We start from the raw sequence: 23,093 nt of genomic DNA, 5'->3' as shown, positions 1-23,093 counted from the left end.
TTATGTATGACTTTTATGTATGACTTTTATTTGAATCGAATACTGTGATTGATGGGATGAATTGTCCACATTTTTCGTGCGACCTTCGTCTTTTGCCATCGTTGTGACTCGAGACTCGGTTATCATCCCACATGTAACTTGACATATAAAAAAATTCTTTGATGCAACGACGAACTATCAACTGATGATATCGAGTTGCGAATTGAACCGCATGTTACCAAAATGTTTGCGATCTCCCATAGAATGAACTTACGATTGTTTACATGGTGGTTCGCGCCAAAAGTCCGACTCGAAAAATTCGATTCAACAAAGTGAACACGTGATCGCGAAAATATTCAATTCGAGATTCGGTTGATAATGTGGATCCTACTTTATATATATTATTAATTGCCACCTGATCGCGTCGACGCCCAGACAGTAGTCAGCGGAATCTTGGAGGTGAATCATAGTGACAACGAGCGATTCGAAACGGATTTTATCACAATTACCATGACGGAATCCCAGAAAACATTCCAGGTTGGTCTTTTTAAGAATGCAGTAAACGTGTTATATATATAATCAATAATGTATTATGATTAATTATTATATGACCTCGCAATTCTCAAAAGAAAGAAGTAGTTATACAGGGTGTCCCATAATTCGCGGATCACCCGTTGTGTGCATATAAAGGATGTCAAAGTGAGTAGGAAAGTCCTTTGCCATTTTACGATTTTCCTAATAATTTCTGAGATATTCATTAAAAAAGATCGGCCAGTCCGCGCCTTATACAAGCGCGCGACGAGAAGAGACGTCCTACTGTAATGCGATATTAGGTGAAGCGATGAGAAGAATGATCTACACGTTCGTACGTAGTCTTCATAGAGCGTCCCTCACACCGCTTCGCCGCGCGATTGGCCTCTTTTAATTAATTTCTCATTAATTGTCGTGAAAATTGCAAAACGGTAGAGAACTTTTCTATGCAGTTTAACATGCTTTATATGCACCCGAGAAGTGATCCGCCGAATTATAGAACACCCTGTATATTATCTTATCATATCTGCTTGCATAAATATTTCTCGAGAGCTAATTGCCTATAAAAATTTCATTCTTTATTATTTTATTTTTAAATTATTTATCAAAGTTGTTAATTTAACGATCATGCATTTGTGCCTCAAAATAGTCTCTTTTTAAATATAAAACGCATAAATATTATTATTGATTAAAAATGTTATCATTTTTCTTATAAATTTTTCTTATCTAGTATATCTTTCACGATTAAAAATTTATATTGTTATTTCTATTACAATATTTTCTTCATTAATATATTATTGGATCTGACAATCAGATTGTATGTGTGTTTAGTGCAAGTGTGTTAACATATCTTATTTTCTTATATATTTGAAAAATACGAGATATAGAGAAAATTAACAGTGGAAAATATAATAATATTATTTTAAATTCTTCGTGCGCTTGTAATAAACCGTATTTTATTCAGTTTTTTTTTTTTTTTTTCATTTGAAGTACATGAATAATATAATTCAAAATTAATACGCAATGCTTTGCTAATCATATAATCTTATTTGTAATTATCTCACAATCAAATTAAATACGTTCATTATCAAACATTTGAGAGATCAATTTGGACTGATTCGAATGCCGATTCGAGTGCCTCTAATCTTATTACGTGAATATGTTAAAAGATTCGACTCTGTGATGGGATCTGTTTTCTATCTCATCCCTTCTTCCCCCTCTCCTTCTGCCTCTCTCTTTTTCTCTTTCTTTTTTGCATTTTTCTTAAGCTACATTTTTAATACACGTTTGTTACTAAAATTTAACAATAATAAATTTGCGCATCAACCTCCGCGCTTTGGATCTTATCTGCCAGTTTTTCTATTTAATTCGTTTTCGTTTTTTTTTTTTTTGTTTATGCATTGCAACGTCATTAGATCTTTCTTTCGTTGACTTGGCAATATAATCTGTAGGATGCAAATATAACGTATTAGTTCTCGTATGTTATTGACAGGTTTCGCTCGGACTTGGCGGCACTTTGGAGGAACATTCAGATGAGCCGAAGCGAGGTAGTTGGTCCAACCAGATCGAATTTGTTCTAGCCTGCATCGGATACGGCGTTGGCATCGGCAATGTTTGGCGTTTCCCTCTCTTCATATATCGCAATGGCGGTGGTACGTACATATATATTATATATATGTAATCGTGCATATGTAACCGTGTTCGTATCAGTGTATCTGTCTCACGGTGTACATGGAAAATATACACTTCCAAGAAAGAGAGAAGAAAAAAAAAGAAAAAAACAATTACTACTGAATTAGGGCATTTCAAGTAATACGCTGTGCTAGCTTGTTTTATGAATAACAATAAATAGAAAAACATATCACATATTAACATATATAACTATAAAAATTTTATTAAGTCGAATAAAATTATAACAAATAGATGTACAGGATATTTTTAAATAAATGCGAAAAATTTCAGGAGATAATTCTTTGTCAAAAATTAAGGGGGGATTATTATCTTTTGAATATACTCCCTGAGGAATTACACTCCTTCAAAGGAAGAAGTAAAAATTAAATTTTTATTTTTTTCTCAAATTTTGAACAAATTAGAAAAATAAAATTTGGTAAACATTTTCCACTGGTAGAAAGAATACTTATTAATATTTTTTTTTCAATCTTCTCGTATCGTTATAAGAGGATGAAACTAACAACCTTTATTCTTTCTTTATTCGATTTTTTTTAACGGACCGGAATGTGATTGTCTAAAAATGTGCGTTAAAAGGCTTGACTCTTTTAGAAACTTTTTCATTTGTTTTATTTTTTTTCGTAAAATTAATAGTTTTCAAGAAAAAAAATTAAATACATTATTATGCACAGCATCGGCATTTTCGGTTTCGAGTTACGAGAAGTTGAATTTTAGAATAAAAAAAGCAAGCAAAACAAAATATAGTAAATGTTGAAAAAAAAAAATAGAACAAAAATGATACAAAATTATAATTTAAAAAATACCTAATTTTCACCTTCTTCTTTGATGAAGTGTGATTTCTTAGGGAGAAATATAAAAGTATAAGTTTATATAAAAGAACATCTTTAATTTTCACAAAGAATTATTTTTAAAAATTTTTCGCTTATTTAGAAATTAAAAAAAAAACCCAGTATATATAGAATATACAGTGTGACAGTGTTCAAAAAAAGAGAGAGAATTTATGAGAGGAATTTATTATATTATAAATTATTTTTCTTCCGATTGACACGTATCATAATCATATTTAATATTTATATCTAATATATTTACTTGAGATAAGTCAAATAAAGCATTTATGATCTTATGTTTACATAGTATATCTTTTTCTTATTTTCACTTGCTTATAAAACACGTTAGCGCAGTTTAGCCGTTAAAAGCTTGAGATACTCCGTACATCACTGGGATGCAATATCTGTGTTCTTATATAAGGCGTCGAAAAATTATTAGCGCAAACTTTGAAAAGCTGATGCACAAACTTTAAGATTGCGTTGCAGATTTAAAAATAAGAAAAGTAGTTGCCACGTAAACAAAGATCTGAAGACATTTTTTCCGGAGCTACAAGTCATTCAAGATGAGAATTTTTTAATTAATTGTTGAAACTTTTTAAATATAAGTTATTAAATTTTTAATAATTCTATCTCTCTCTATTTTTCTTCTTATAAACTTCCTTCCATGCGTGTGACGAAAAGTCCGATTCTTTAAAAAAAAAAAAAATTTCAAGCAGCGAATATAGGCTAAACAGTGTAAATTAATACATTAGAATAATTACATTAAAAATAGTATATTATTACGAATAGTATATTATTAATTATGAAAATCTTTTTGTATATAGTTATGTTGATAATTTAAGAAAATTAAATAATTTAAAAAATTTATATAGTAAAAAATTATATAGTTTACTAAATATTTCATTAAGAAATATTGATTATATATATTGTTGTATCTATACTTATTTTAGGCAGTTTCCCTTTATGTTTTGTATAATATTTATATCTCATTACATTCCCTCGTATTAACACGATCTTGCTGTGTCTAATTGATCTGCGGAAATGCAACAATATTTTGAATGACAATAAAAGTACAAAATTATAAAAAATCTAATAATTCCTTTGAAATATTATTTTTGTTAAAACTGCTTTTACATTGTTTCAGAGAAACTATATTTGAGATTGCATTTTGTTATAGGCGCCTTTTTAATACCTTTCATTCTCATGCTGTTTACAATGGGTCTACCTATATTCTTTCTGGAACTTTGTATGGGTCAGTACACTAGATTAGGGCCCATAAAGGCTTTCAGCCGCATGGCACCAGCATTTCATGGCCTAGGTTATTGTACGTTGATTGTCATTTTCCTAGTGATGATATACTATATGATAATAGTCGCTTGGATTTTATTCTACATCTTTGCTTCTTTCTCTCCAAAACTCGCCTGGGCGTACTGCGATAATGATTTTAATTCTAAGGGTAAGTAAAAGTAAACCGATGAGGGATTGGATTTTTGTCGTTTTTATTTAAGCGTGCAAATATTTAACTAAACTGTAGGGGATGCGTAGTTAATTCACGATTAATCTATTTATTTGGGAGTGAGTTTTGTAAGATTATTAACAATGTTAATATAATAATTCCAGATATTTACATTATTTATTTAAAGTTATTACAAAAACTCACAATTTAATAAATCATTACTTTCGTTGCTTTCAGCGTAAATAAATTTATTAAATATTTAAAACAAACTTTTCTTTCGCTTTCTAATAACAATGTGATAAGAAACATTACGTAAAGTATTTCGTGTAAAATAATATGACAAAAAATATTTATGAATTTTTTTATTAATTAATTTGTGTGCTCTTTACATTATGAGATGATATAAATATAATTAACAATATCTATACAACTCTGATTAAATAATGGTTAAATAACAGTTGAAAATCTTCGAAGAAAATATTATATTAAATGAAAATATAATAAAATATTATATGAAAAGAAGAGAAATAATCATCATGCTATGCCGGTTTGTTCTCGATTTAATGCAACTAACGCTAGTATTAACGTTGACAGATTGTTATAGCGGCCTTGAAGATATAACATGCCAGCAGAGCACTAATTCAAGCTCTATATTTTACAACAATAGCTGCGTGGCTATCCACGCTGTCTGCTCGAAGTTTGGTTACTTAAACGGCGGCAATACCACTCACTGTTTTACAAACGACGACGGGGCAGAAGCCTTCAGTGATATAATGAAGCGGACACTATCGTCCGAAGAATATTTCAGGTAATATAAATTGTCACCAGCGCTGCATCGTGTCGGGAGGATCGGGAACACGCCTTACGTCGCTGTTCAGCGTTGAGGAACGAGGCAAAATTTATTGAAGATCGCGCTTGTAAAATGCGTGTATTAATTGTCGATTGCGTTCAGAAACAACGTTCTTGGTTTACACGATGCCACATGGGAGAACTTTGGTGGTATACGATGGGAATTGTTCGGATGTCTCACTTTAGCTTGGACAGTGTGCTTCCTATGTCTGGTACGCGGCATCCAGAGCATCGGCAAAATTGTCTACTTCACTGCCCTTTTTCCTTACGTTATCCTCACAATTCTGCTAATACGAGGTAAGAAACGAAAAGCTTTTTTTTATAGCTTTCACATACAGATTTATTGGAATTTAATCTATTCATTTAACAACCGTCCTAGTATTTAAGAATACAATTATTTTTTAATAATGTATATAGGGTGATGTATCGCACCTGTTAATTGCAAAATTTTTGAAATCATTTTAAGATAATTTTTGTTCAGCAAAAACGTTGAGGCATCAATAATATCCGTGTTAGCGATTCAAAAAGAAGAGCTTCTTGCAAATTAAACTTTATAGGGATTTAAAACTACATTCTTTTGTTTTTTTTCAGGTAGAGTTTATGTTAATAAAGAGAGAGAATTTTAGTTTAAAACTTAGTTACAAAGATATATGATGAAAAAATTTAGAAACTTGCAAAAAATAATGACCTGACATTTTTTGCTGAGAAAAAACTCTCCAAATAATCTCAAAAGTCTGCTATTAGCAGAGGCAGTACGGTAGATCTGGAACACCCTGTATAAATAGCATTTTTCTGCTTCTCTTTGAAGCTTTAAAATTGAAAAGCAATATCAAGAAAAGTTATCTATTAATTGAGTTTAGTATTAATTTAATTCCCGTTAGAAAGTAGGAAGTCAAAAGTAAAAAGATGTATGTTAGATGTCAAACATTGACAAAAGCATGAAAACTTCATAGATTGTTCTATTTTTCCCGAGTATATGCAATTCTCCAAACGATTTGGAAATTATTTAAGTTTAACATTAGTATTGATTCTTATGGATGCTTATGGTTAGTATTGTAGCACTTATATTGACAAATTTGACAAGAAAAAGACAAACAAAATAAAAATTTTCACATATATTAAGAAAACTCTAATAAAATTTGTGCAAAATTTTATTTAGTTCCATTACTTTAAAAGTTATTTACTAAAAGTTAAAAAAGAAATTCGATCTTTTTCCTTTTTGCAAATTTTTTTTTCTTTGTTTCTTGCATTTAATTTCAGGGGATATTTACAGTCAAAAGTTTTTGTTATAAATTAGAAAAGATATTAATTACAACTGTTTTCTTTTACGAAGACGTAAAAAACTATATTACTTTGTGATATTTTAATTCTTTTTATCCGGATTTATTTATTTGATTTTTTAAATAAAGATTTGATTTTATAAATAAAAGAAATATATTTTTTTTTTAATTTTGAGTTTTTTTTCAATTATTTTGCTGTTATAGCCAAAACATCTTTATTTATATTATAATTACGACTTCTTCAATATATTAATTAAATTATTATACCTACTATTTTTTTTTATTTTAAAATGTACATGAATTAAAGTAGATGAAAAAAAAAAAATAATAACAATTATATACACTTCTATTAATAGCTCTTTTATTTATTATATAATAATTGTATATAATAATAAATTTATTTATTATATAACAATAAAATAATAAAGTTTTATTGCTGACTGAAACTACCTGCTCATACGATTCGAGATAAATCAGATTTGACACTGTCGGATTTGACATCGTTATTGACTTGAATATCCTCGCGCGGCTTAACTTTTTTAAGCACTTCTCTCCGTAAGCTTTTTCGCATCCGTTCGTACAGCAAAACTTCTGTATACGAATCGCGCGACAATAGCATCCTAGCGTGAAAGATCAGATAACTTTATCACGAGCGTGACTGAGAGGGAGATATTCGCACAGGTGTTACGTTAGAGGGCGCCGATGAAGGCGTTCTCTGGTACATCATGCCCAAGTTTTCGACGCTGAAAGACGCCAAGATGTGGGCGGATGCCGCCTCTCAAGTCTTTTATTCGCTCGGTATCGGCTGCGGAACTTTGGTCACCCTCGCAAGCTATAGCAACTTCAACAACAATTGTCACAGGTGCGATTATATTAGTATGATATTTTTTATCTACATCTGCAATATATATGGTGTCCCTAACTACCCGGTGCCTTTTAAGAAAAAGGGAAATAGATTTTAACAAAAATCGCAAAAATTTTGACGACTAAATTGGGTACACGCTATTGTATGGTCGTATTTTCAACTTCTGGTATCGACCAAAAATGGGCTATTCAAAATCGAAAGTTTTTAAATGAAATTCAAATTTTTTCAATGGAACATGGCACTTTTTATTGTAGATTCGGATTCTTCGGCAAAAAATAAAAAATTTTTGTCTCAAATATTTTTTTCCGAAATGCCTCTATCAACCTTGAAATGATTTTTAATGTGTGATTCATGAACAGGATGTAGTTAGGTAGGAAATGGACTATCCAGATTTGAAGTCAAATTTTTTTGAATAGAACATGACACTTATCATTGCAATTTTGGATTACACATGAACATAAACAATTTTATTTACATAAATAAATAAACAATTTTAATAAATTTCTTATTATTTTAATAGCATTATAAAATGATAAATTGTAGTAACATGATTAAAAAATGTTTATAAACATGAATCACACATTAAAAATCATTTCAAGGTTGATAGAGGCATTTCGGAAAAAAATATTTGAGACAAAAATTTTTTATTTTAACATAAGGGATTAACATTTAATTGCATTTCTAGGCGAATTAGCCTGTATTTCAAGATTGATTTATCGGAGGTATTTAAAAAAAAAATGTTTGGGACAAAACTTTCTTATTTTTTGCCGAAGAATCCGAATCTGTGATAAAAAATGCCATGTTCTATTTAAAAAATTCGACTTTTGATCCATTTTCAATTCGCACCAAAAATTAAAAAAAAAATATCACCATAAAACGATTAAGTCATCAAAATTTTTAATAAAATATCTTTCTCTTTTTCTTAAAAGGCCCAGTTACGGATGATTAGAGACGCCGATGTATGTATAGAGTGTCCCAGACCACCTATTAATTATAGTTTTTTTTGAGATTATTTGAAAATGATTTTTCCTTTTTTCTCAGCAAAAACATCGAGAGACAACATTATTTTTTGCAAGTTTCCAATTTTTTCATCATACATCTTTGTAACTAAGCCTTAAACTATTTCTCTCCCTCTACTAAAGTAAACTCTGAAATTAACAAAAGAATGTAGTTTTAAATCCCTATAAAGTTTAGTTTACAAAAAGCCCTTCTTTTTGAATCGCTTACACATGGAAATTATTAATGACATTTATGCTGAAAAAAAAAATCATTTTAAAATAATTTCAAAAATCTATAAAAAGCTATTAGCAGGTGATGCGATCTGAGACACTCTACATATAATAGAAACAAACTAGAATAGAATAAAAAATGGTCTTTATCATATCTATTTGTTCTATAAACACATACATACATACGAATTCAATCGCACGAATAATTTATCGAAAAACTTATATTTAGTTAGTTACATTGATTAAGCACCGGAAACATTTATTAATCTTTGCGACACATCTCAATTGGCGACATTTCAATTTTCTTTTGACACATGACACATTTGTCACATATTTTAACTCAAAACTCGATAAGTAACATTGTTCTAGTGAAGGAAAGGTAAATCAACTATTTATCACAAGCGATATAATTTCAAAACTAACTCAAATATAGCAATCATAAATTAGAAATGATTGACTAAATAACCAAACATTGCATAATAATTCGATTTTCAAGAGCGATTGTACACACACATATATGAGATAATAATAGATAATAATTTTTAGATAATGGATAGTCTTCTGTTTAAACATATAATATTTTTTAATTGCGTATAATAAATATATAGTAGGGGAAAGTCAAGTAAAACCAAGTAGGCGGGTCAAACCAGGTAGCTCTGTCTTTTTTGTGATATTAATGCTCTTTGGCTGACTTGTGTTATTGGATGTAGATTAATGCCATCAATTTTTTAAGATAAACTGTGCTCACATGCATACGGTATTGCTTGTTTAAGAAAAATTCAAAATTTTTAGGCCAGAAAAGATTGATGTCGGGGCAACAATGAAGTCGTTAAGGCTTTTTTTATACACAGAGCATTTTGTTCGGAAAACGCAGCATTGCAGTCTGTACATATTAGAGAGTATATCTACTAGTTTTGATCGTCACTTTATACGCCAGAGTATATAGCTAACGTATTATTTTATTATTTTCTTCGCGTTGGAGCAAAATCGGATACCTAAATATCTCAGGTAATGAAACGAGGAAAAACAGTTATGCGATTTTGGATCCTTCCAAAAATCACATAAAAATAAAAACTATTATTGAGAAAAAGAAATTACTAAAAAAAGAATTTTTTAAAACTCTTAAAATTAAAGAATTAAAACTTTACCTTATTGATAGGGCAAAACCAGGTATTTTGACTTTTCCAAAAAATCTCGTTATCCTTGGCAATCAAATTTTTATTTCAGCGACTAGCTCATTTTCTTATAGTTTGAGGTCTTATAGTTTACTAAAGACTATTAACGGACAGCAAAATTTTTTTGATTCTCTGATTTTTTGCAGGAAGACAAATCCAAAAAAGTATCCAGTTTTACTCTACTTTCCCTTATACAGGGTGTCCTAAAATTTGATCACTCGAAGTGTGAAGGTAGATTGGGCCAAACTGAGTCGAAAAGTCCTATATCATTTTGCAAAATTCGCAATAGTTTTTGCGTTATTAATTAAAATATGTGAGCTAATGAGCGCGTTGGAAAGCAGTAGGCCGATATCGGCAGGCATGTACGACGAATTACTTGTGTACGTCTTTTAGTAACAAAAGCATCATCTAAGCGAGAGGTGGAGTCACGCTGTCACCTCTTGTTTAGATGATACTTTCGTTGCTAAAAAATGTACACAAGTAATCCATCGTACATGCCTGCCGATACTAGCCTATCGCTTTCCAACGCGCTCATTAGCTCATATATTTTAATTAATAACGCAAAAACTTTTGCGAATTTTGCAAAATGGTATAGGACTTTTCGACTTAGTTTGGCCCAATCTACCTTCACACTTCGGGTGTGTCAAAATTTTTAGGACACCCTGTATATGTGTGTATATAGAGGGTGATTCTAAATAAGCGTGAAAAATTTTAGGAGATGATTTTTTTGTCGAAAACTAAAGAAGATCTTTCATATAAATATATACTCCTACATTCCGCCTTACACTCTGCCAAAAAAGGAGAAGTAAATATTAGATTTAATTTTTTTTTTCTCAAATTTTGGATAAGTTAAGAAAATTAAATTTGATAAACATTTTCCACTAGTAAAAAAGATAATATATGTATGTATGTATATATGTACGTATGTATGTATGTATATATGTATAGAAGGATGTAAGAGAAAATAAGGAATAAAACCTTAGGATTCTGTTAGAGATCAGAAAGATACAGAAAAAGATTGGATACAATAATAGATTAGGAGGACCTTTTATTTTTTTTATTTGAGGGAGAAAGATGAAAGTGCTTTTCTCAAAGTAACACGATGTTTGTGTACGATCCTTCCATTGTTCTAATATAATTCATACCTGAGGTATACATCCAAGTATTTTATTAACATTCCGTACGCGCTTGTCATGCGCATGATAATTTGATTCTTGGCTCTCTTATTGTCAGGGACGCTATTTTTGTCACCTTTACGAATCTACTCACGTCCATTTTCGCTGGCTTCGTAATATTCTCAATACTCGGATTCCTGGCCCGGGTGATGCACATGCCGATCGAGAAGGTGGTTCAGGAGGCGGAGGGATTGGCTTTCATCGCTTACCCAGAGGCAGTGGTACAGATGAGATATCCGAATCTCTGGGCCATTCTGTTCTTCTTCATGCTCTTCATACTCGGCCTCGGTAGCCAGGTAAGCACGCGAGCGATTTTAATACATACATTCGCGGCGCTCGAGCCTGCGAATCCCGAGCACGCTGCGGCGCCGATGAACGGAAGCGAAAAATTATTATCGCATGAACGTTTAAGGAAGCTATATAAGAAAATATTATTTCCATTTTCACGAGGAAAACCGGGAACGGATACCCCGCTTCCGCTCTTCGTCACTTACGTTGATGAGAAAAATAATTATTAGTGCGATGAAGCGAGCGGCGACTCGCGCGGGAGTGGGAGGAGCGGGGAGGAGTGGGGGTGAAGGGCGACGGGGAAGGGGGAACGGGGAGTAGGGAGCGAGAGATGTAAATTTCAATTTTCCTTCGCGTAACGAGAAACTTTGCTACGCTAACTGCGTTTGTGTTCCAAGTCGTGTATATTCGCAAGATGGGTCGGCACACACATACACAGACACACACACACACATAATACACTCTCGCCTTCTCTGGTTACTCGAAATAATTTAACTGTGTATATAATAAACGAAGCAAAGTACGTGCGATATGTAGGGTAATCATACCATTCTTCCGATAGTCCGGAATTTGAATAATATTCATGTTATCTCAATCAATATTCAAAGTGGATTTTAATTGCGGTCAAGAAGTATTCGTATTTGTATCTTTTTTTTTACATATTTTTTTTTACATTTTTTTACAATTTTAAGTTAATACGTATAAAAAATGCTACATGTAAAAAATTATATAAAATGTTTTATAATAATTAATAATAATATAAATTTAATAATTAATATAAATTTTATATTTTATTATTTATATATTACATTCATTTTATGCCCAAGGGCTAAAGAATTTAAAGATCATAATCGATTAAAAGATTGTAGAATTGTATCAATTTTCATGCCTTTATGGCATATAGAATATTAATCTGATATTTCTGATTTGTGTTTTCGATTTAATGATGTAACGATATCCTATTGTATCAATATAATATTATAGTTAACAATTGTGTAAATCGAAACCAAATTATTTTGACTTGATTAACTATCGCATATTATATCATTATAATATCTATGAGATATCGTGATATTTTATTTTACAATGAACAATTTGATAAAGCTATAAAAGCGCTTTCTTTATCGTGCGTTGATTTTTCTTAAACACGCAATAAATCAATTTTTCTATGCGTATACTTTCTATGGATTTGCAAGTAGACTTTGACATTTATAATATGCAGGCGTTAAAAAGTTACGCAATACAGACTCTCGGGAAATATTGATCATCATAATAGCTTCTCCGTTACTTATCGACGAGGTTATTTTACGAAGATTTCACGAACCATCCTGGTGCTAAGAAAGCACTATTCAAACGCCTTGAGAAACGACTGGCGTATTTGTCAAACGATGCCGCGGGCGAGGGGATGCCCCCCTCCGAGCGACTAGCCTGCGCGGCGATCGTTTCGTGTTGCTTTTGCATCGCAGAACTCTCGTCGTTCTACTCAGAAGCTCGTATATCATGGAGGAAATTATAGTTCACTGTCTCGGAGTGAAATCCACATCTCTTTTCTTTCCTTCATCAGTTGAAATCTTTTCCGTTTTCTAACGGATCATCTGTGATTCTGTAAGGCAATCAGACATGTAAAAAAATATAAACACACGTTTCTATCTCTTGTATTTAAATTATACAATTGAAAATATATTTCTTATAATGATGATTGATATTACTGAAGTGAGTTTGGCTTAATTTATATATATATATATATATATATATATATATATATATATATATATATATATATATATATAATAAACTGCCTAAAAGATGACTAAAATAATTGAAGAGGATGAACAATAGATTGTGTAATAAAAGGTTTGACATGTGTTTGTACTGAATTTATTATATAACTTTCTTTAATTTTTCTTAAAAAAAAATACAAGATTTTTTTACTAAATAAATATATATATATATATATATATATATATATATTTATTTATTTATTTAGTAAAAAAATCTTGTATTTTTTTTTTTTTTTAAGAAAAATTAAAGAAAGTTATATAGTAAATTCAGTACAAAAACACATGTCAAACCTTTTTATTACACAATCTATTATTCATCCTCTTCAATTATTTTTTGTCATCTTTTAGGCAGTTTTATTATTCTGTCTTCGAAGAATTTTCCATTTTTCACATTGTCAGTGAAAATCTTTTCTACGTGAATGTTGCAGGTTTTTACATTTTTAAATTTCTTCCCAACATAATATTTTACAAGGACTAGAATAAATATACTTACAATACAAAGTCCAAAGAATGGCAAGACATTTCAACCAAGTTCCAAGAATTTTTGACAAGTAGTCAAAAAATATGTCGAAAATATATATATTACTATACATATACATATAAGACTTACATCAAATATGATAAACATCTTTATGCTTTATAATTTTTTTTTTATTAATAATACGTTGGAATGTCTACTTTTGTAATCATGCATTAAGTGCAAACAAAGATAATTCATAAGGATACATGTAATGTCACACTGAAGCGTTCTATTTAAAAAAACGAAGATTTTTTGAGAAGGAGGGGAAGGAGATGATTCAATCCATTTGTATACATTTAACATACATTTATGCTTTCACATCTGAAAAAAAAATCATTTTTGGATCGATATTTCGTATTTATTATATTTAAATAAAATTGCCAACTATATAAAATCTAAATTACCCAACATTTTCATTATACAATTAGTAACTAAAACTGAGCATACTTATTAATAAAAAAATTATTAATTAGAAATTATTTAATAGAAGTATAATTTTTATAATATTTTTCTCCGCATTCTTATACACATTTAACATTTGAAGAAAATAAAATTTTATTAAATAAACCAATACTATTTTAATGTAAAATTAATAATTTATTATTCAAAATTTATTCATAATTTATTTATGCGGAGAAAAAGAAGCGAACGATGTATGCGAGGAGAAACGATGAAGGAAGAAAAAGCGATCCTTTCATTCATTCACTTTTTATGATACAGTTTGCAGGCATACAAGCGATAAACACTGCCATATTGGACAAGCGTCCAGATTTGCGAAAATATGAAAGTCTTGTGATATTGGGAATATGCGTTGCCTGCTGGCTTCTAGCGATTCCGATGGTGTTCCGCGGCGGTATCTACTTGTTCAAACTGATGGATTGGCATACCGCCTCGTGGGCGATCCTATTGATCGGCTTCGCCGAAATCATTGTGCCTTCCTGGTTCTATGGATGCAACAGATTCCTGAGTAACCTCGCTGAAATGAAAATGAGATTTAATCGCTTTATCTACGGCTATTGGTGGTTATGCTGGGTAGTCCTCGCACCTCTCACTTGCCTAGTAAGTGCCTATTTTCTTAGTACATTAAACTTTAGTCCCGATTTAACCCTATCAATACTCGCAATATCTATATAGTTACAAGATACTTGCTACAGCAAAAATTAAATATGCAAAAGCGTTGCGAGGCAGCGTTGCGATGCAACTAGATAGTAAGATCTTGTTATCCTTTTGTTATAATTTATCTTCTTGTCATAATTTTGAAGATTTTTATTGTTGTCAAATATAATAATGCTAAAGTAGTTATATCTTGTATTTAAATATTTAAATTAATTTGTGAAACATTAATCAATATTACAATTCAAATTTACAATTATTATAATCATAGAAGTATGTATTTGAAATTTTAGAAAATACTTAACTCATGATTTTTATAAAATTTAGTAAAAATGTGCCAGGTAATTGTAATTGAACATAGTTGAAAGAATCTTTATTACAATTTATATATATATATATATATATATATATATATATATATATATATATTATAGATTAATATTATATTTAATTAATTTATATTTAATTTTTATTTATATTATTTAATATACAATATATATATATATATATATATATATATATATATATATATATATTGTATATTAATAATCATTTTGTGTCGTTTCAATTTGCCATTGTTATTGAAATAAAAGTTTCTCCTTTACACGTTGGTGACTAAACTGCGCGACAACCAAAACTTTAATGACAGCTCGAATGTATATAATTGCTAAACGGTACAATCGACGGTAGTATCAAGGGGAAGACGCGGCATCACGATGCTTAATGCCGCCGAAGTAAGGCGCCCACGTTTATTAACTGTAAACTTTGCAAGAAAGTTCGATGACACAGCGAGGGAATATACCGTAAATTAGTTTCGACCATCGCATAGAGACAATTAATCGAATTTATATGGAAAATAATCAAATTTAAGCTTAGGCTATTGAGAGATTGCTGAAAAAACTTCGTAAAATAATATATATATTTAGAGTCAAAAAGAGCGAAAGAAAAAAAAGAGAGAAATATTCTTAAAACTTTTTATATAAATTTTGTATAGAATGTTTTATATCAAATTTAAAATAATTTAACAATTTTTTGAAAAAATTATTTTCTGAATAAAAACTATTACAAAAAGCTTTGTTTTTAATAAAATCGCGTCTTATTTTATTTATTTGAAAATGTAATCTCGGATTTAATTAAAAAACTGTATAAATTATTTTTTTCACCGATTAATAATTTGTATCTGTATTAATGCAGAAAGAATAAAAAAAAAGAATTTATCGAATATATCAGACATAATCTGATATTTATATAAATTAAGAAAAAATGATATAATTATATCGATTCTTTTTATCTGATTCTATCTAAACTTTCTAAATAAATTATCAAAACTTCAGGCTCACAAAACTCGCCATTCTGGCTTTGCCGTTCGCGTCCCTAGGAGGCAAAGCGTCATATTTCCCATGACCAGACTGCTTAATTAATCTGGCTACCTGTCGCGAGACACGCCCTTGCCACCGCATCCCCTGCTCGCGTGCCGAGCGAATTTTTATTTATAACAGTGAAATTTTGCCGACGCCATCGCGGGGATTGAAAATATTTCCCTCGACGGGCGCTGAACTGCTGACCTGCGAAAGTTAGTTTTGATTAAAAATTCGAAATCTCTCTCCCTTAATTGATAATTGTGTCACGCACACGCGCTATTTTTCGAAGCTTTACATACAAGAAACGAGACCAACATTTCGCTTTTTATCCACAGGGGATCTTTGGATATCAACTATATAATACCGACTTTCAGGGAAATTATGGTTTGTACAAATTTCCCGCTTGGACGAAAGGAATTGGAATTTTGATCGGATTGATAACGTTGATACCATTGCCAGGCTTTTTTTATGTGCAAGTTTGGAAAACCAAGGTGAGACGATTAGTTACACATAAAAGGATCAAAATTTTCGTTACAAACACGTGATTTATTTCCAAAGATTTTAAATTGTGATACAATTGTCTTCACAGTTAAAGCAGATTAGTTTCAAAAGGAGATAATCCTGTTTGACTTGCATCTCGTATATTCCATTCTTTCGATGCTTTATAAGCTGCATGCTTTATTTGTTCTTCACTTTCCCTACTTTCCCTGAAGTAAAAAAAAGAACACATTTTTTTCAATGCCTATTATCTCGAACTTCTTATCTATTAATGAATAGAAATTCAAGCTGACTCCTTTTTTACATACATATATCTTTTCAGCTGAACTCTATATCAACATTTTCTTATCAGCGAAATATTTTATCTTACTGATTATTAATGAGTATAATTATTTTTAATGACTGTAATGCTTTAACTGCACATTAATGCTGAGTTTATTTTTATTTAAATAAGCATTTTTCTTAAATTACTTTAATATCGGCATGCAAAGCTTTATCTCAATAATTATCTCTGCCTACATTACTTTCGCATATCTAAGAGGTTATTAGTTCTAAGTTAATTATAGTTTTATAAGTATCTAATATAGTATATCAAAATATTTTTCATCAAAGACTCATTTTTTTTATTTATTTATTTACTTGACTTTCTTTTCTGATAACCAGAAAATGAGATTAAAAATAAGTTCATTATTTATACATTATTGTAAAATTTCTGTATATATAATCTAAATGACGTATCAATTACCGCGCCTTGGTTCTTATTATTCCGATTATTTTTAAAATATAATTTATATCGTAGAAACCCATTTGTCTTTCTTTGTTGAAATCTGTCATGCTTACTTGTTGTACGGAAATTTATCATCCTCTTTTTGCTGCTTTTATTTTTGAAATTTTTACCTGATGAATATTTCTTGCTTACCTGCTACAACATATCACTATTTTTCAGCTGAACTCTATATCAACATTTTCTTATCAGCGAAATATTTTATCTTACTGATTATTAATGAGTATAATTATTTTTAATGACTGTAATGCTTTAACTGCACATTAATGCTGAGTTTATTTTTATTTAAATAAGCATTTTTCTTAAATTACTTTAATATCGGCATGCAAAGCTTTATCTCAATAATTATCTCTGCCTACATTACTTTCGCATATCTAAGAGGTTATTAGTTCTAAGTTAATTATAGTTTTATAAGTATCTAATATAGTATATCAAAATATTTTTCATCAAAGACTCATTTGAAAGTATTCTACCTGTTCACATATTTTCTAGATCATTGTATATTGATCAAATTTTTAAATTAAAACTTAATAAATAATTCTGATTCTTATAAAATTTCAGTATCATTAAGGATACATGTGTCACATATCAAAACATTGACAAATGCAAAAATGAAAATTTTGACTGTTGTATTATTTCTTTTGAGTATCTTAGTAAAACCTAAATACAATTCTCTTAATAGTTTGAAAATTATTTAAATTTAAAGTTAGAGTAAATTGGGCCTATACGCCGATAACCTTGATCTTAACATATGTTGTCAAGGAGGTTCTTTTGAGTAATTTTCCGCAAAATCTAAGTAGCGGATGGCATGAGTTTAAAAGATATAGCAAATTTAAGTTTCATATATGGAACACCGCCCCCTGCTTACAGTGCGGAAAGAGGTATATAATTAAATCAGAAATAAGTTTGGGTTAGGTATTATATTTTCTGGAAGTGGAGCCTCCCTGTAGGGAAGGCGAAACTTACTGCGCCTACGCATATACTTTACAACAGGAAGCGAGTTCTACCTTACAACTGTTGTGAATGGGAAAGTGTATGCGTGGACGCAGTGGGTACCGCCCCTTCCTTATCCCCCTATGAGGGATTCCACTTCCGGAAGATATAACCTAATCCAGACCAAATTTTAATTCTAAGAAATAGATTTAGGTTAGGTTATATCTTTTAGAAGTGGAGTCGCCCCCTCCCTCAAAAGGGGGAGAGGGGGACGGGGCAGAACCCATTGTGTTTACGGATGTACTTTGCAAGACAAAGTGAAGTTCACGCTTTAATGCTTTATAACTTTTGAACAGATCGTAATCGCTACTTTTTTCAAGATTAGAGTCACTTAGGACGATGACCTTGACAACATATTTCAAAGTCATACATGAGGTTGCCCTTTTTCTGTATAATTATCTTTCTGTATAGTTATATATCTTCTAAATTAATGCCGTCCGCAACTTAATTCTTGCGGAGAATTACTCAAAAAAATTTCCTTGACAACATATGTCAAGGTCAAGATCATCGGCGTTTAGGCCTAACTTCGAGAGTTTTACCAAAATTATTGATTCTTATAAAAATCGCAAATTGTAGCATTTATTGACAAATTTGACAAGGAAAAAACATTACCGATAAAATAAAAATTTTCACATATGTTAAGAAGATTCTATAATAAATATTTGTACAAAACTTGACTTAGATTCATCTATTCATTTAAAAGTTATTTTTAAAATTGCAAGAAAAATTTTCTCTCTCTCTCTCTCTTTGCAAATTATTCGTTTTTTTTGTTTCTTACAATTGATTTCAGAGTATTCATGATCAAAAGTTTGTGATGTAAGTTAGGAAAAATATTAATTACAATTCTTTTCTTTTACGAAAATGTTAAAAATCATATTATTTTGTAACATTTTAATTCTTTTTACAATTTGATTTCGTTTATTTAATTTTTTAAACAATATAATTTTAAAAAAGATATATTTTTTAATTTTGATAATTTTTTGTTACTATTGTACAGCCAAAACATCCTTAAATAAAAATAAAATATGAAAGATATACATTATATTCTTTAAAATGAAAAAGAATGTACAAAGAATGTCGAAGAATATAAAGAATGTACTTTTCTGAGAAAAATTTATGAAACAGGTATAGAAAAAGCGTCAACTTTTTCGAGAAAGGTTCAAACTGACAATGAGATTTCTTAAAGCCGGAAGTCTTTGTTGCTTAATGACTTACTGGCTGGCATTCTTTCAGAATGAGAGATTATTGTATTAGAGAGAAACACGCGGCGATCTGGTCATTAATTTTCACTAATGGAGAAAGTGGAAACAATTACGAAATCACTTAACAGTTTTGACCAAGTCGGTCTCATTCTTTATACGATCAATTAATCAAACGCGAGTAAAACCTTTTGCTGCGAAAACTTTTGCCATTACACACACGATGCGTTCACGGGCTGCGTATGATATATATTAAAAAAAAAAAAATTTACTTGCGCGCAGCAAAAACTGCGATATATGTTGCCGCCGTTGTAGCATTGCGTTATCACATTGCGATATTTTCGCTGTCTCTCGATTAGAGCGGAAAATTCCCGATGTCACGCTGTCAGCGCGGCGGCGCTTACGGGCCGATTTAGAAGTTCGGCCCGGCCCGTGCCGTAAAATCTCGAGAACTCGGGAAACGTCTTAATACAAGTTTTTCTACGGTACGTAGGTAATCGTACTTTGAAACGAAAAGTTTCCCCGGGAGTCTGCTGCTCTTTCCATCGCCTCGGATACAGGGCCGCCGCAAGCGGAATGCGCAAATCGTACAAAGGGAGGCAACGTGCACAAAGAGAGTGGCCGACGCTGCGAGTTTTGATCAAATTGGAATGTGTATAAAAATTGGAATCTGTATAAAAATTGTGACATATATGAAAAAAAAAAGAAAAAAGAATACTTTACAAAATTTTTTGATTAAATTAAAGAGATCCACTATCTTTGAAATTTTTTTTATATATACAGACAAATTATATATATATATATATATATATATATATATATATATATATATTTATTTATTACTTAAGATATTCTGCAAACAAATATTATAAGTCATAATTTTTTCTCGCATTCCTGATGTCTGACTGTCAGACATCAATTAGTTGCTTGTTAAAAATATTAGCCTTTTTTATTTATTTTTTTTATTAAAAAAAAGCACTAAATAAAATTTTAAATAAGATGTTAGCGGCCCTGTCTGAATTGCACCTATTTCTACAGAGAGAGAGAGAGAAGCAAATAGCTCTATTCCTTGACCGCTTCCGCTTTCTGTTAGCCGATAAATTTAACATTACTCTTATCTTTCTCCGCGTTGTTTTTTGGCCATTCCGCACACACTTCGAAAGTACTTGTGTGGTTTGGCGCGAGAAGATATGATTTTGCGCCGATGGCACGTATCTCACCCTTTATCAGATCCGCAGTAATTTAATTTGCTCCCTTCTAACTGTTTTCAGAGTTTGCGGGTCTTATTTCGACCCTCACCGTTATGGAAAGCGACCGAGCAGAATAATACACCAGTTAATGACAGTACCAGCACTGCGGTGATCAATCCGGCATATGTTTCCTCGGATAAGGCTTGAATTCTTGTATATACACGCGATGGAGAGAGAGACTCGAATAAATTTTGAAATATAGATCGCTTCTTAATGTGAAGAATAATTTCAAATGCAAATTTAACGTGCAAAAAAAAAAAAATTTATGAAACTGCTGTAAATATTTTGTTTTATTTCATCAGTTATGCTTGTTTATTTTAATAATGAAACATCTAAACATTGTAAGAGCATTATATTGAAATTATTCACAAGTTACATTAATCTGAAAATAATTTGCTTGTGTTGAATTTCTTATTTAAAATTGTGCATGTTAAAGGAGCACGCTATATGTATATCTAGTTTCTGAAGTTCTTGTGGCTCTTTTCTTTAGTTCAACAAATAGGAATAAATAGACATACGAATGCAATTTAGTATTCATTACGATTTATATAATGGCAACTAAAGAGAATATTTGCATTAATAAGTACAATAGGGGAATGAAGTTGTTGAGAAAGAAAATAACTTATTCCATTCTAGGAATATATTTACTTAAGAATAAAAATTCTGAAATATAGATCGTTTCTGTTATATCAGAATAACGTAAAACAAAAATACTGTAATTAATAAATAAATCTTTTTGTCTTTACAGTAATTTACAATAATTTTTTTTTACAAAAATCTAAAATCATTTTGATAATTCTAAAATATATTATACAATTTATTATACTATTAATGTGTCAAGTATTATATATTATTTTCACATTATATAATTTTTAATTAAATATATTTATATTAAAGGATATATATATATATATATATATATATATATATATATATATAAAGGATATATATATATATATATATATATATATATATCCTTTAATATAAATATATTTAATTAAAATATATATATATATATTTATATATAGATATATAATATGTATTTAATTTTTCTAGAAGATTTATATTTCTTAATTGATATATATTTGTTTATTTTTCAATTAAATATTATATATACTTACTGTTAATTACACAAAACGGTTCTGATTTTTTTCAGTGAGACTTTTGTCTATTATATTAAATAAAAAAAATATTTTTGCTTCATTTATGTATTTCGCTGGCGATTATAAAATTAATAAAAATTTTTTGAATAACTTACGTAATAGCGTTATCTATAATATAATAGTACTTAAAGTTATAAATTAATATACCAATGTACAGTATTTGAAGAACAATTGTAAGAAGAACTCGCGTATAAAAAATCTCGCAGTAAATAAATTATTTGTCATCGGCCACAGTTATCGGAATCGATAAATTAACGTCAAAAAAGATGAAAGTGTTCGCACTGTTTCGCCTTTCCTGCTCATTAACATCAACAAACGTAGCTGCTAGAATTCCATGTTCCTATGTGTTGTAATATCGTACCGGGCGACCGCTTATAAGCCGTCTTCTTGTGGGAGTGGATGCGATGAATACGTCTAATGAGAATTACAAGCGGCTGGCATTGCATTTGCGTTGTGCATCATGCCGTGCCAATTGATGTGCGAGAGATTCTGCCAAATAATGTAACAGAGATACACGTACACAGACTATGTGCGTGCACGCACACGCATGTATAGAGGAAAGTAGGATAAAACCGGGTACCTTTTTGAATTTGTTTTCCCATAAAAAATCAGAGAGTGAAAACAATTTTTCTGACCCTTAATAGTCTTTAGTGGATCTTAAACTATGAGCAAATGAGTCTAGTTGCTGAAAAACAAAATTTGCTTTTTATCAAGTATAAGATTTTTTGAAGAAATCAAAATATTCGGTTTTGCCATCAGTAGGTTAAAACCCATTTGAAAACATGTCAAACACCATGCAATTACAAAATTTAGATTTATTTTAATCAAAATACAATACAAAGATGTATTCTATTGGCAAAAATCACGAATAAAAAATTTGGTTCTTACATTGCTGCAGAACTTTTTTATTTAATTTTTTAAGGATCTCAAACAGTTTTTTTTAGTGATTTCTTTTTCTGAGTAATAATTTTCGTTTTTAAATGCTTTTTATAAAGAGACAAAGTCAGGATAAAAGTTTTTCCTCTTTTCATGATATGAAGATCGATTTTGCCCCAACATAAGGAAAACAACAAACACGGCTGTATATT

The 23,093-nt window shown here is 30.2% G+C and overlaps 1 protein-coding gene across 1 annotated transcript; it reads left to right on the top strand.

The window, feature by feature from the left end:
• The first annotated feature begins 399 nt into the window (after positions 1-399).
• Positions 400-21,558, top strand: LOC126857131 (sodium- and chloride-dependent glycine transporter 1-like). The gene is made up of 10 exons (XM_050606283.1): positions 400-516; positions 2,003-2,162; positions 4,204-4,482; positions 5,077-5,290; positions 5,435-5,628; positions 7,293-7,473; positions 11,114-11,351; positions 14,365-14,703; positions 16,454-16,609; positions 20,864-21,558. The coding sequence occupies exons 1-10, from the start codon at positions 490-492 to the stop codon at positions 20,987-20,989; spliced, it is 1,914 nt and encodes a 637-aa protein (XP_050462240.1). The 5' UTR covers positions 400-489; the 3' UTR covers positions 20,990-21,558.
• Positions 21,559-23,093: the final 1,535 nt, after the last annotated feature.

This window comes from Cataglyphis hispanica, chromosome 20, assembly GCF_021464435.1.
Source record: "Cataglyphis hispanica isolate Lineage 1 chromosome 20, ULB_Chis1_1.0, whole genome shotgun sequence".
NCBI lineage: Eukaryota > Metazoa > Arthropoda > Insecta > Hymenoptera > Formicidae > Cataglyphis > Cataglyphis hispanica.
The sequence above is the reverse complement of the archived record's forward strand: the minus strand, read 5'-3'. Positions and strand labels throughout refer to the sequence as shown.

What these genes read in the sequence shown, in the direction of transcription:
- LOC126857131 (XM_050606283.1), top strand. Translation starts at nt 490, where the DNA reads ATGACGGAATCCCAGAAAACATTCCAG. An exon ending in CATATATCGCAATGGCGGTG is followed by an intron (nt 2,163 to 4,203) that starts GTACGTACATAT and finishes ATTTTGTTATAG; the next exon opens with GCGCCTTTTTAATACCTTTC. An exon ending in TGCAAGTTTGGAAAACCAAG is followed by an intron (nt 16,610 to 20,863) that starts GTGAGACGATTA and finishes AACTGTTTTCAG; the next exon opens with AGTTTGCGGGTCTTATTTCG.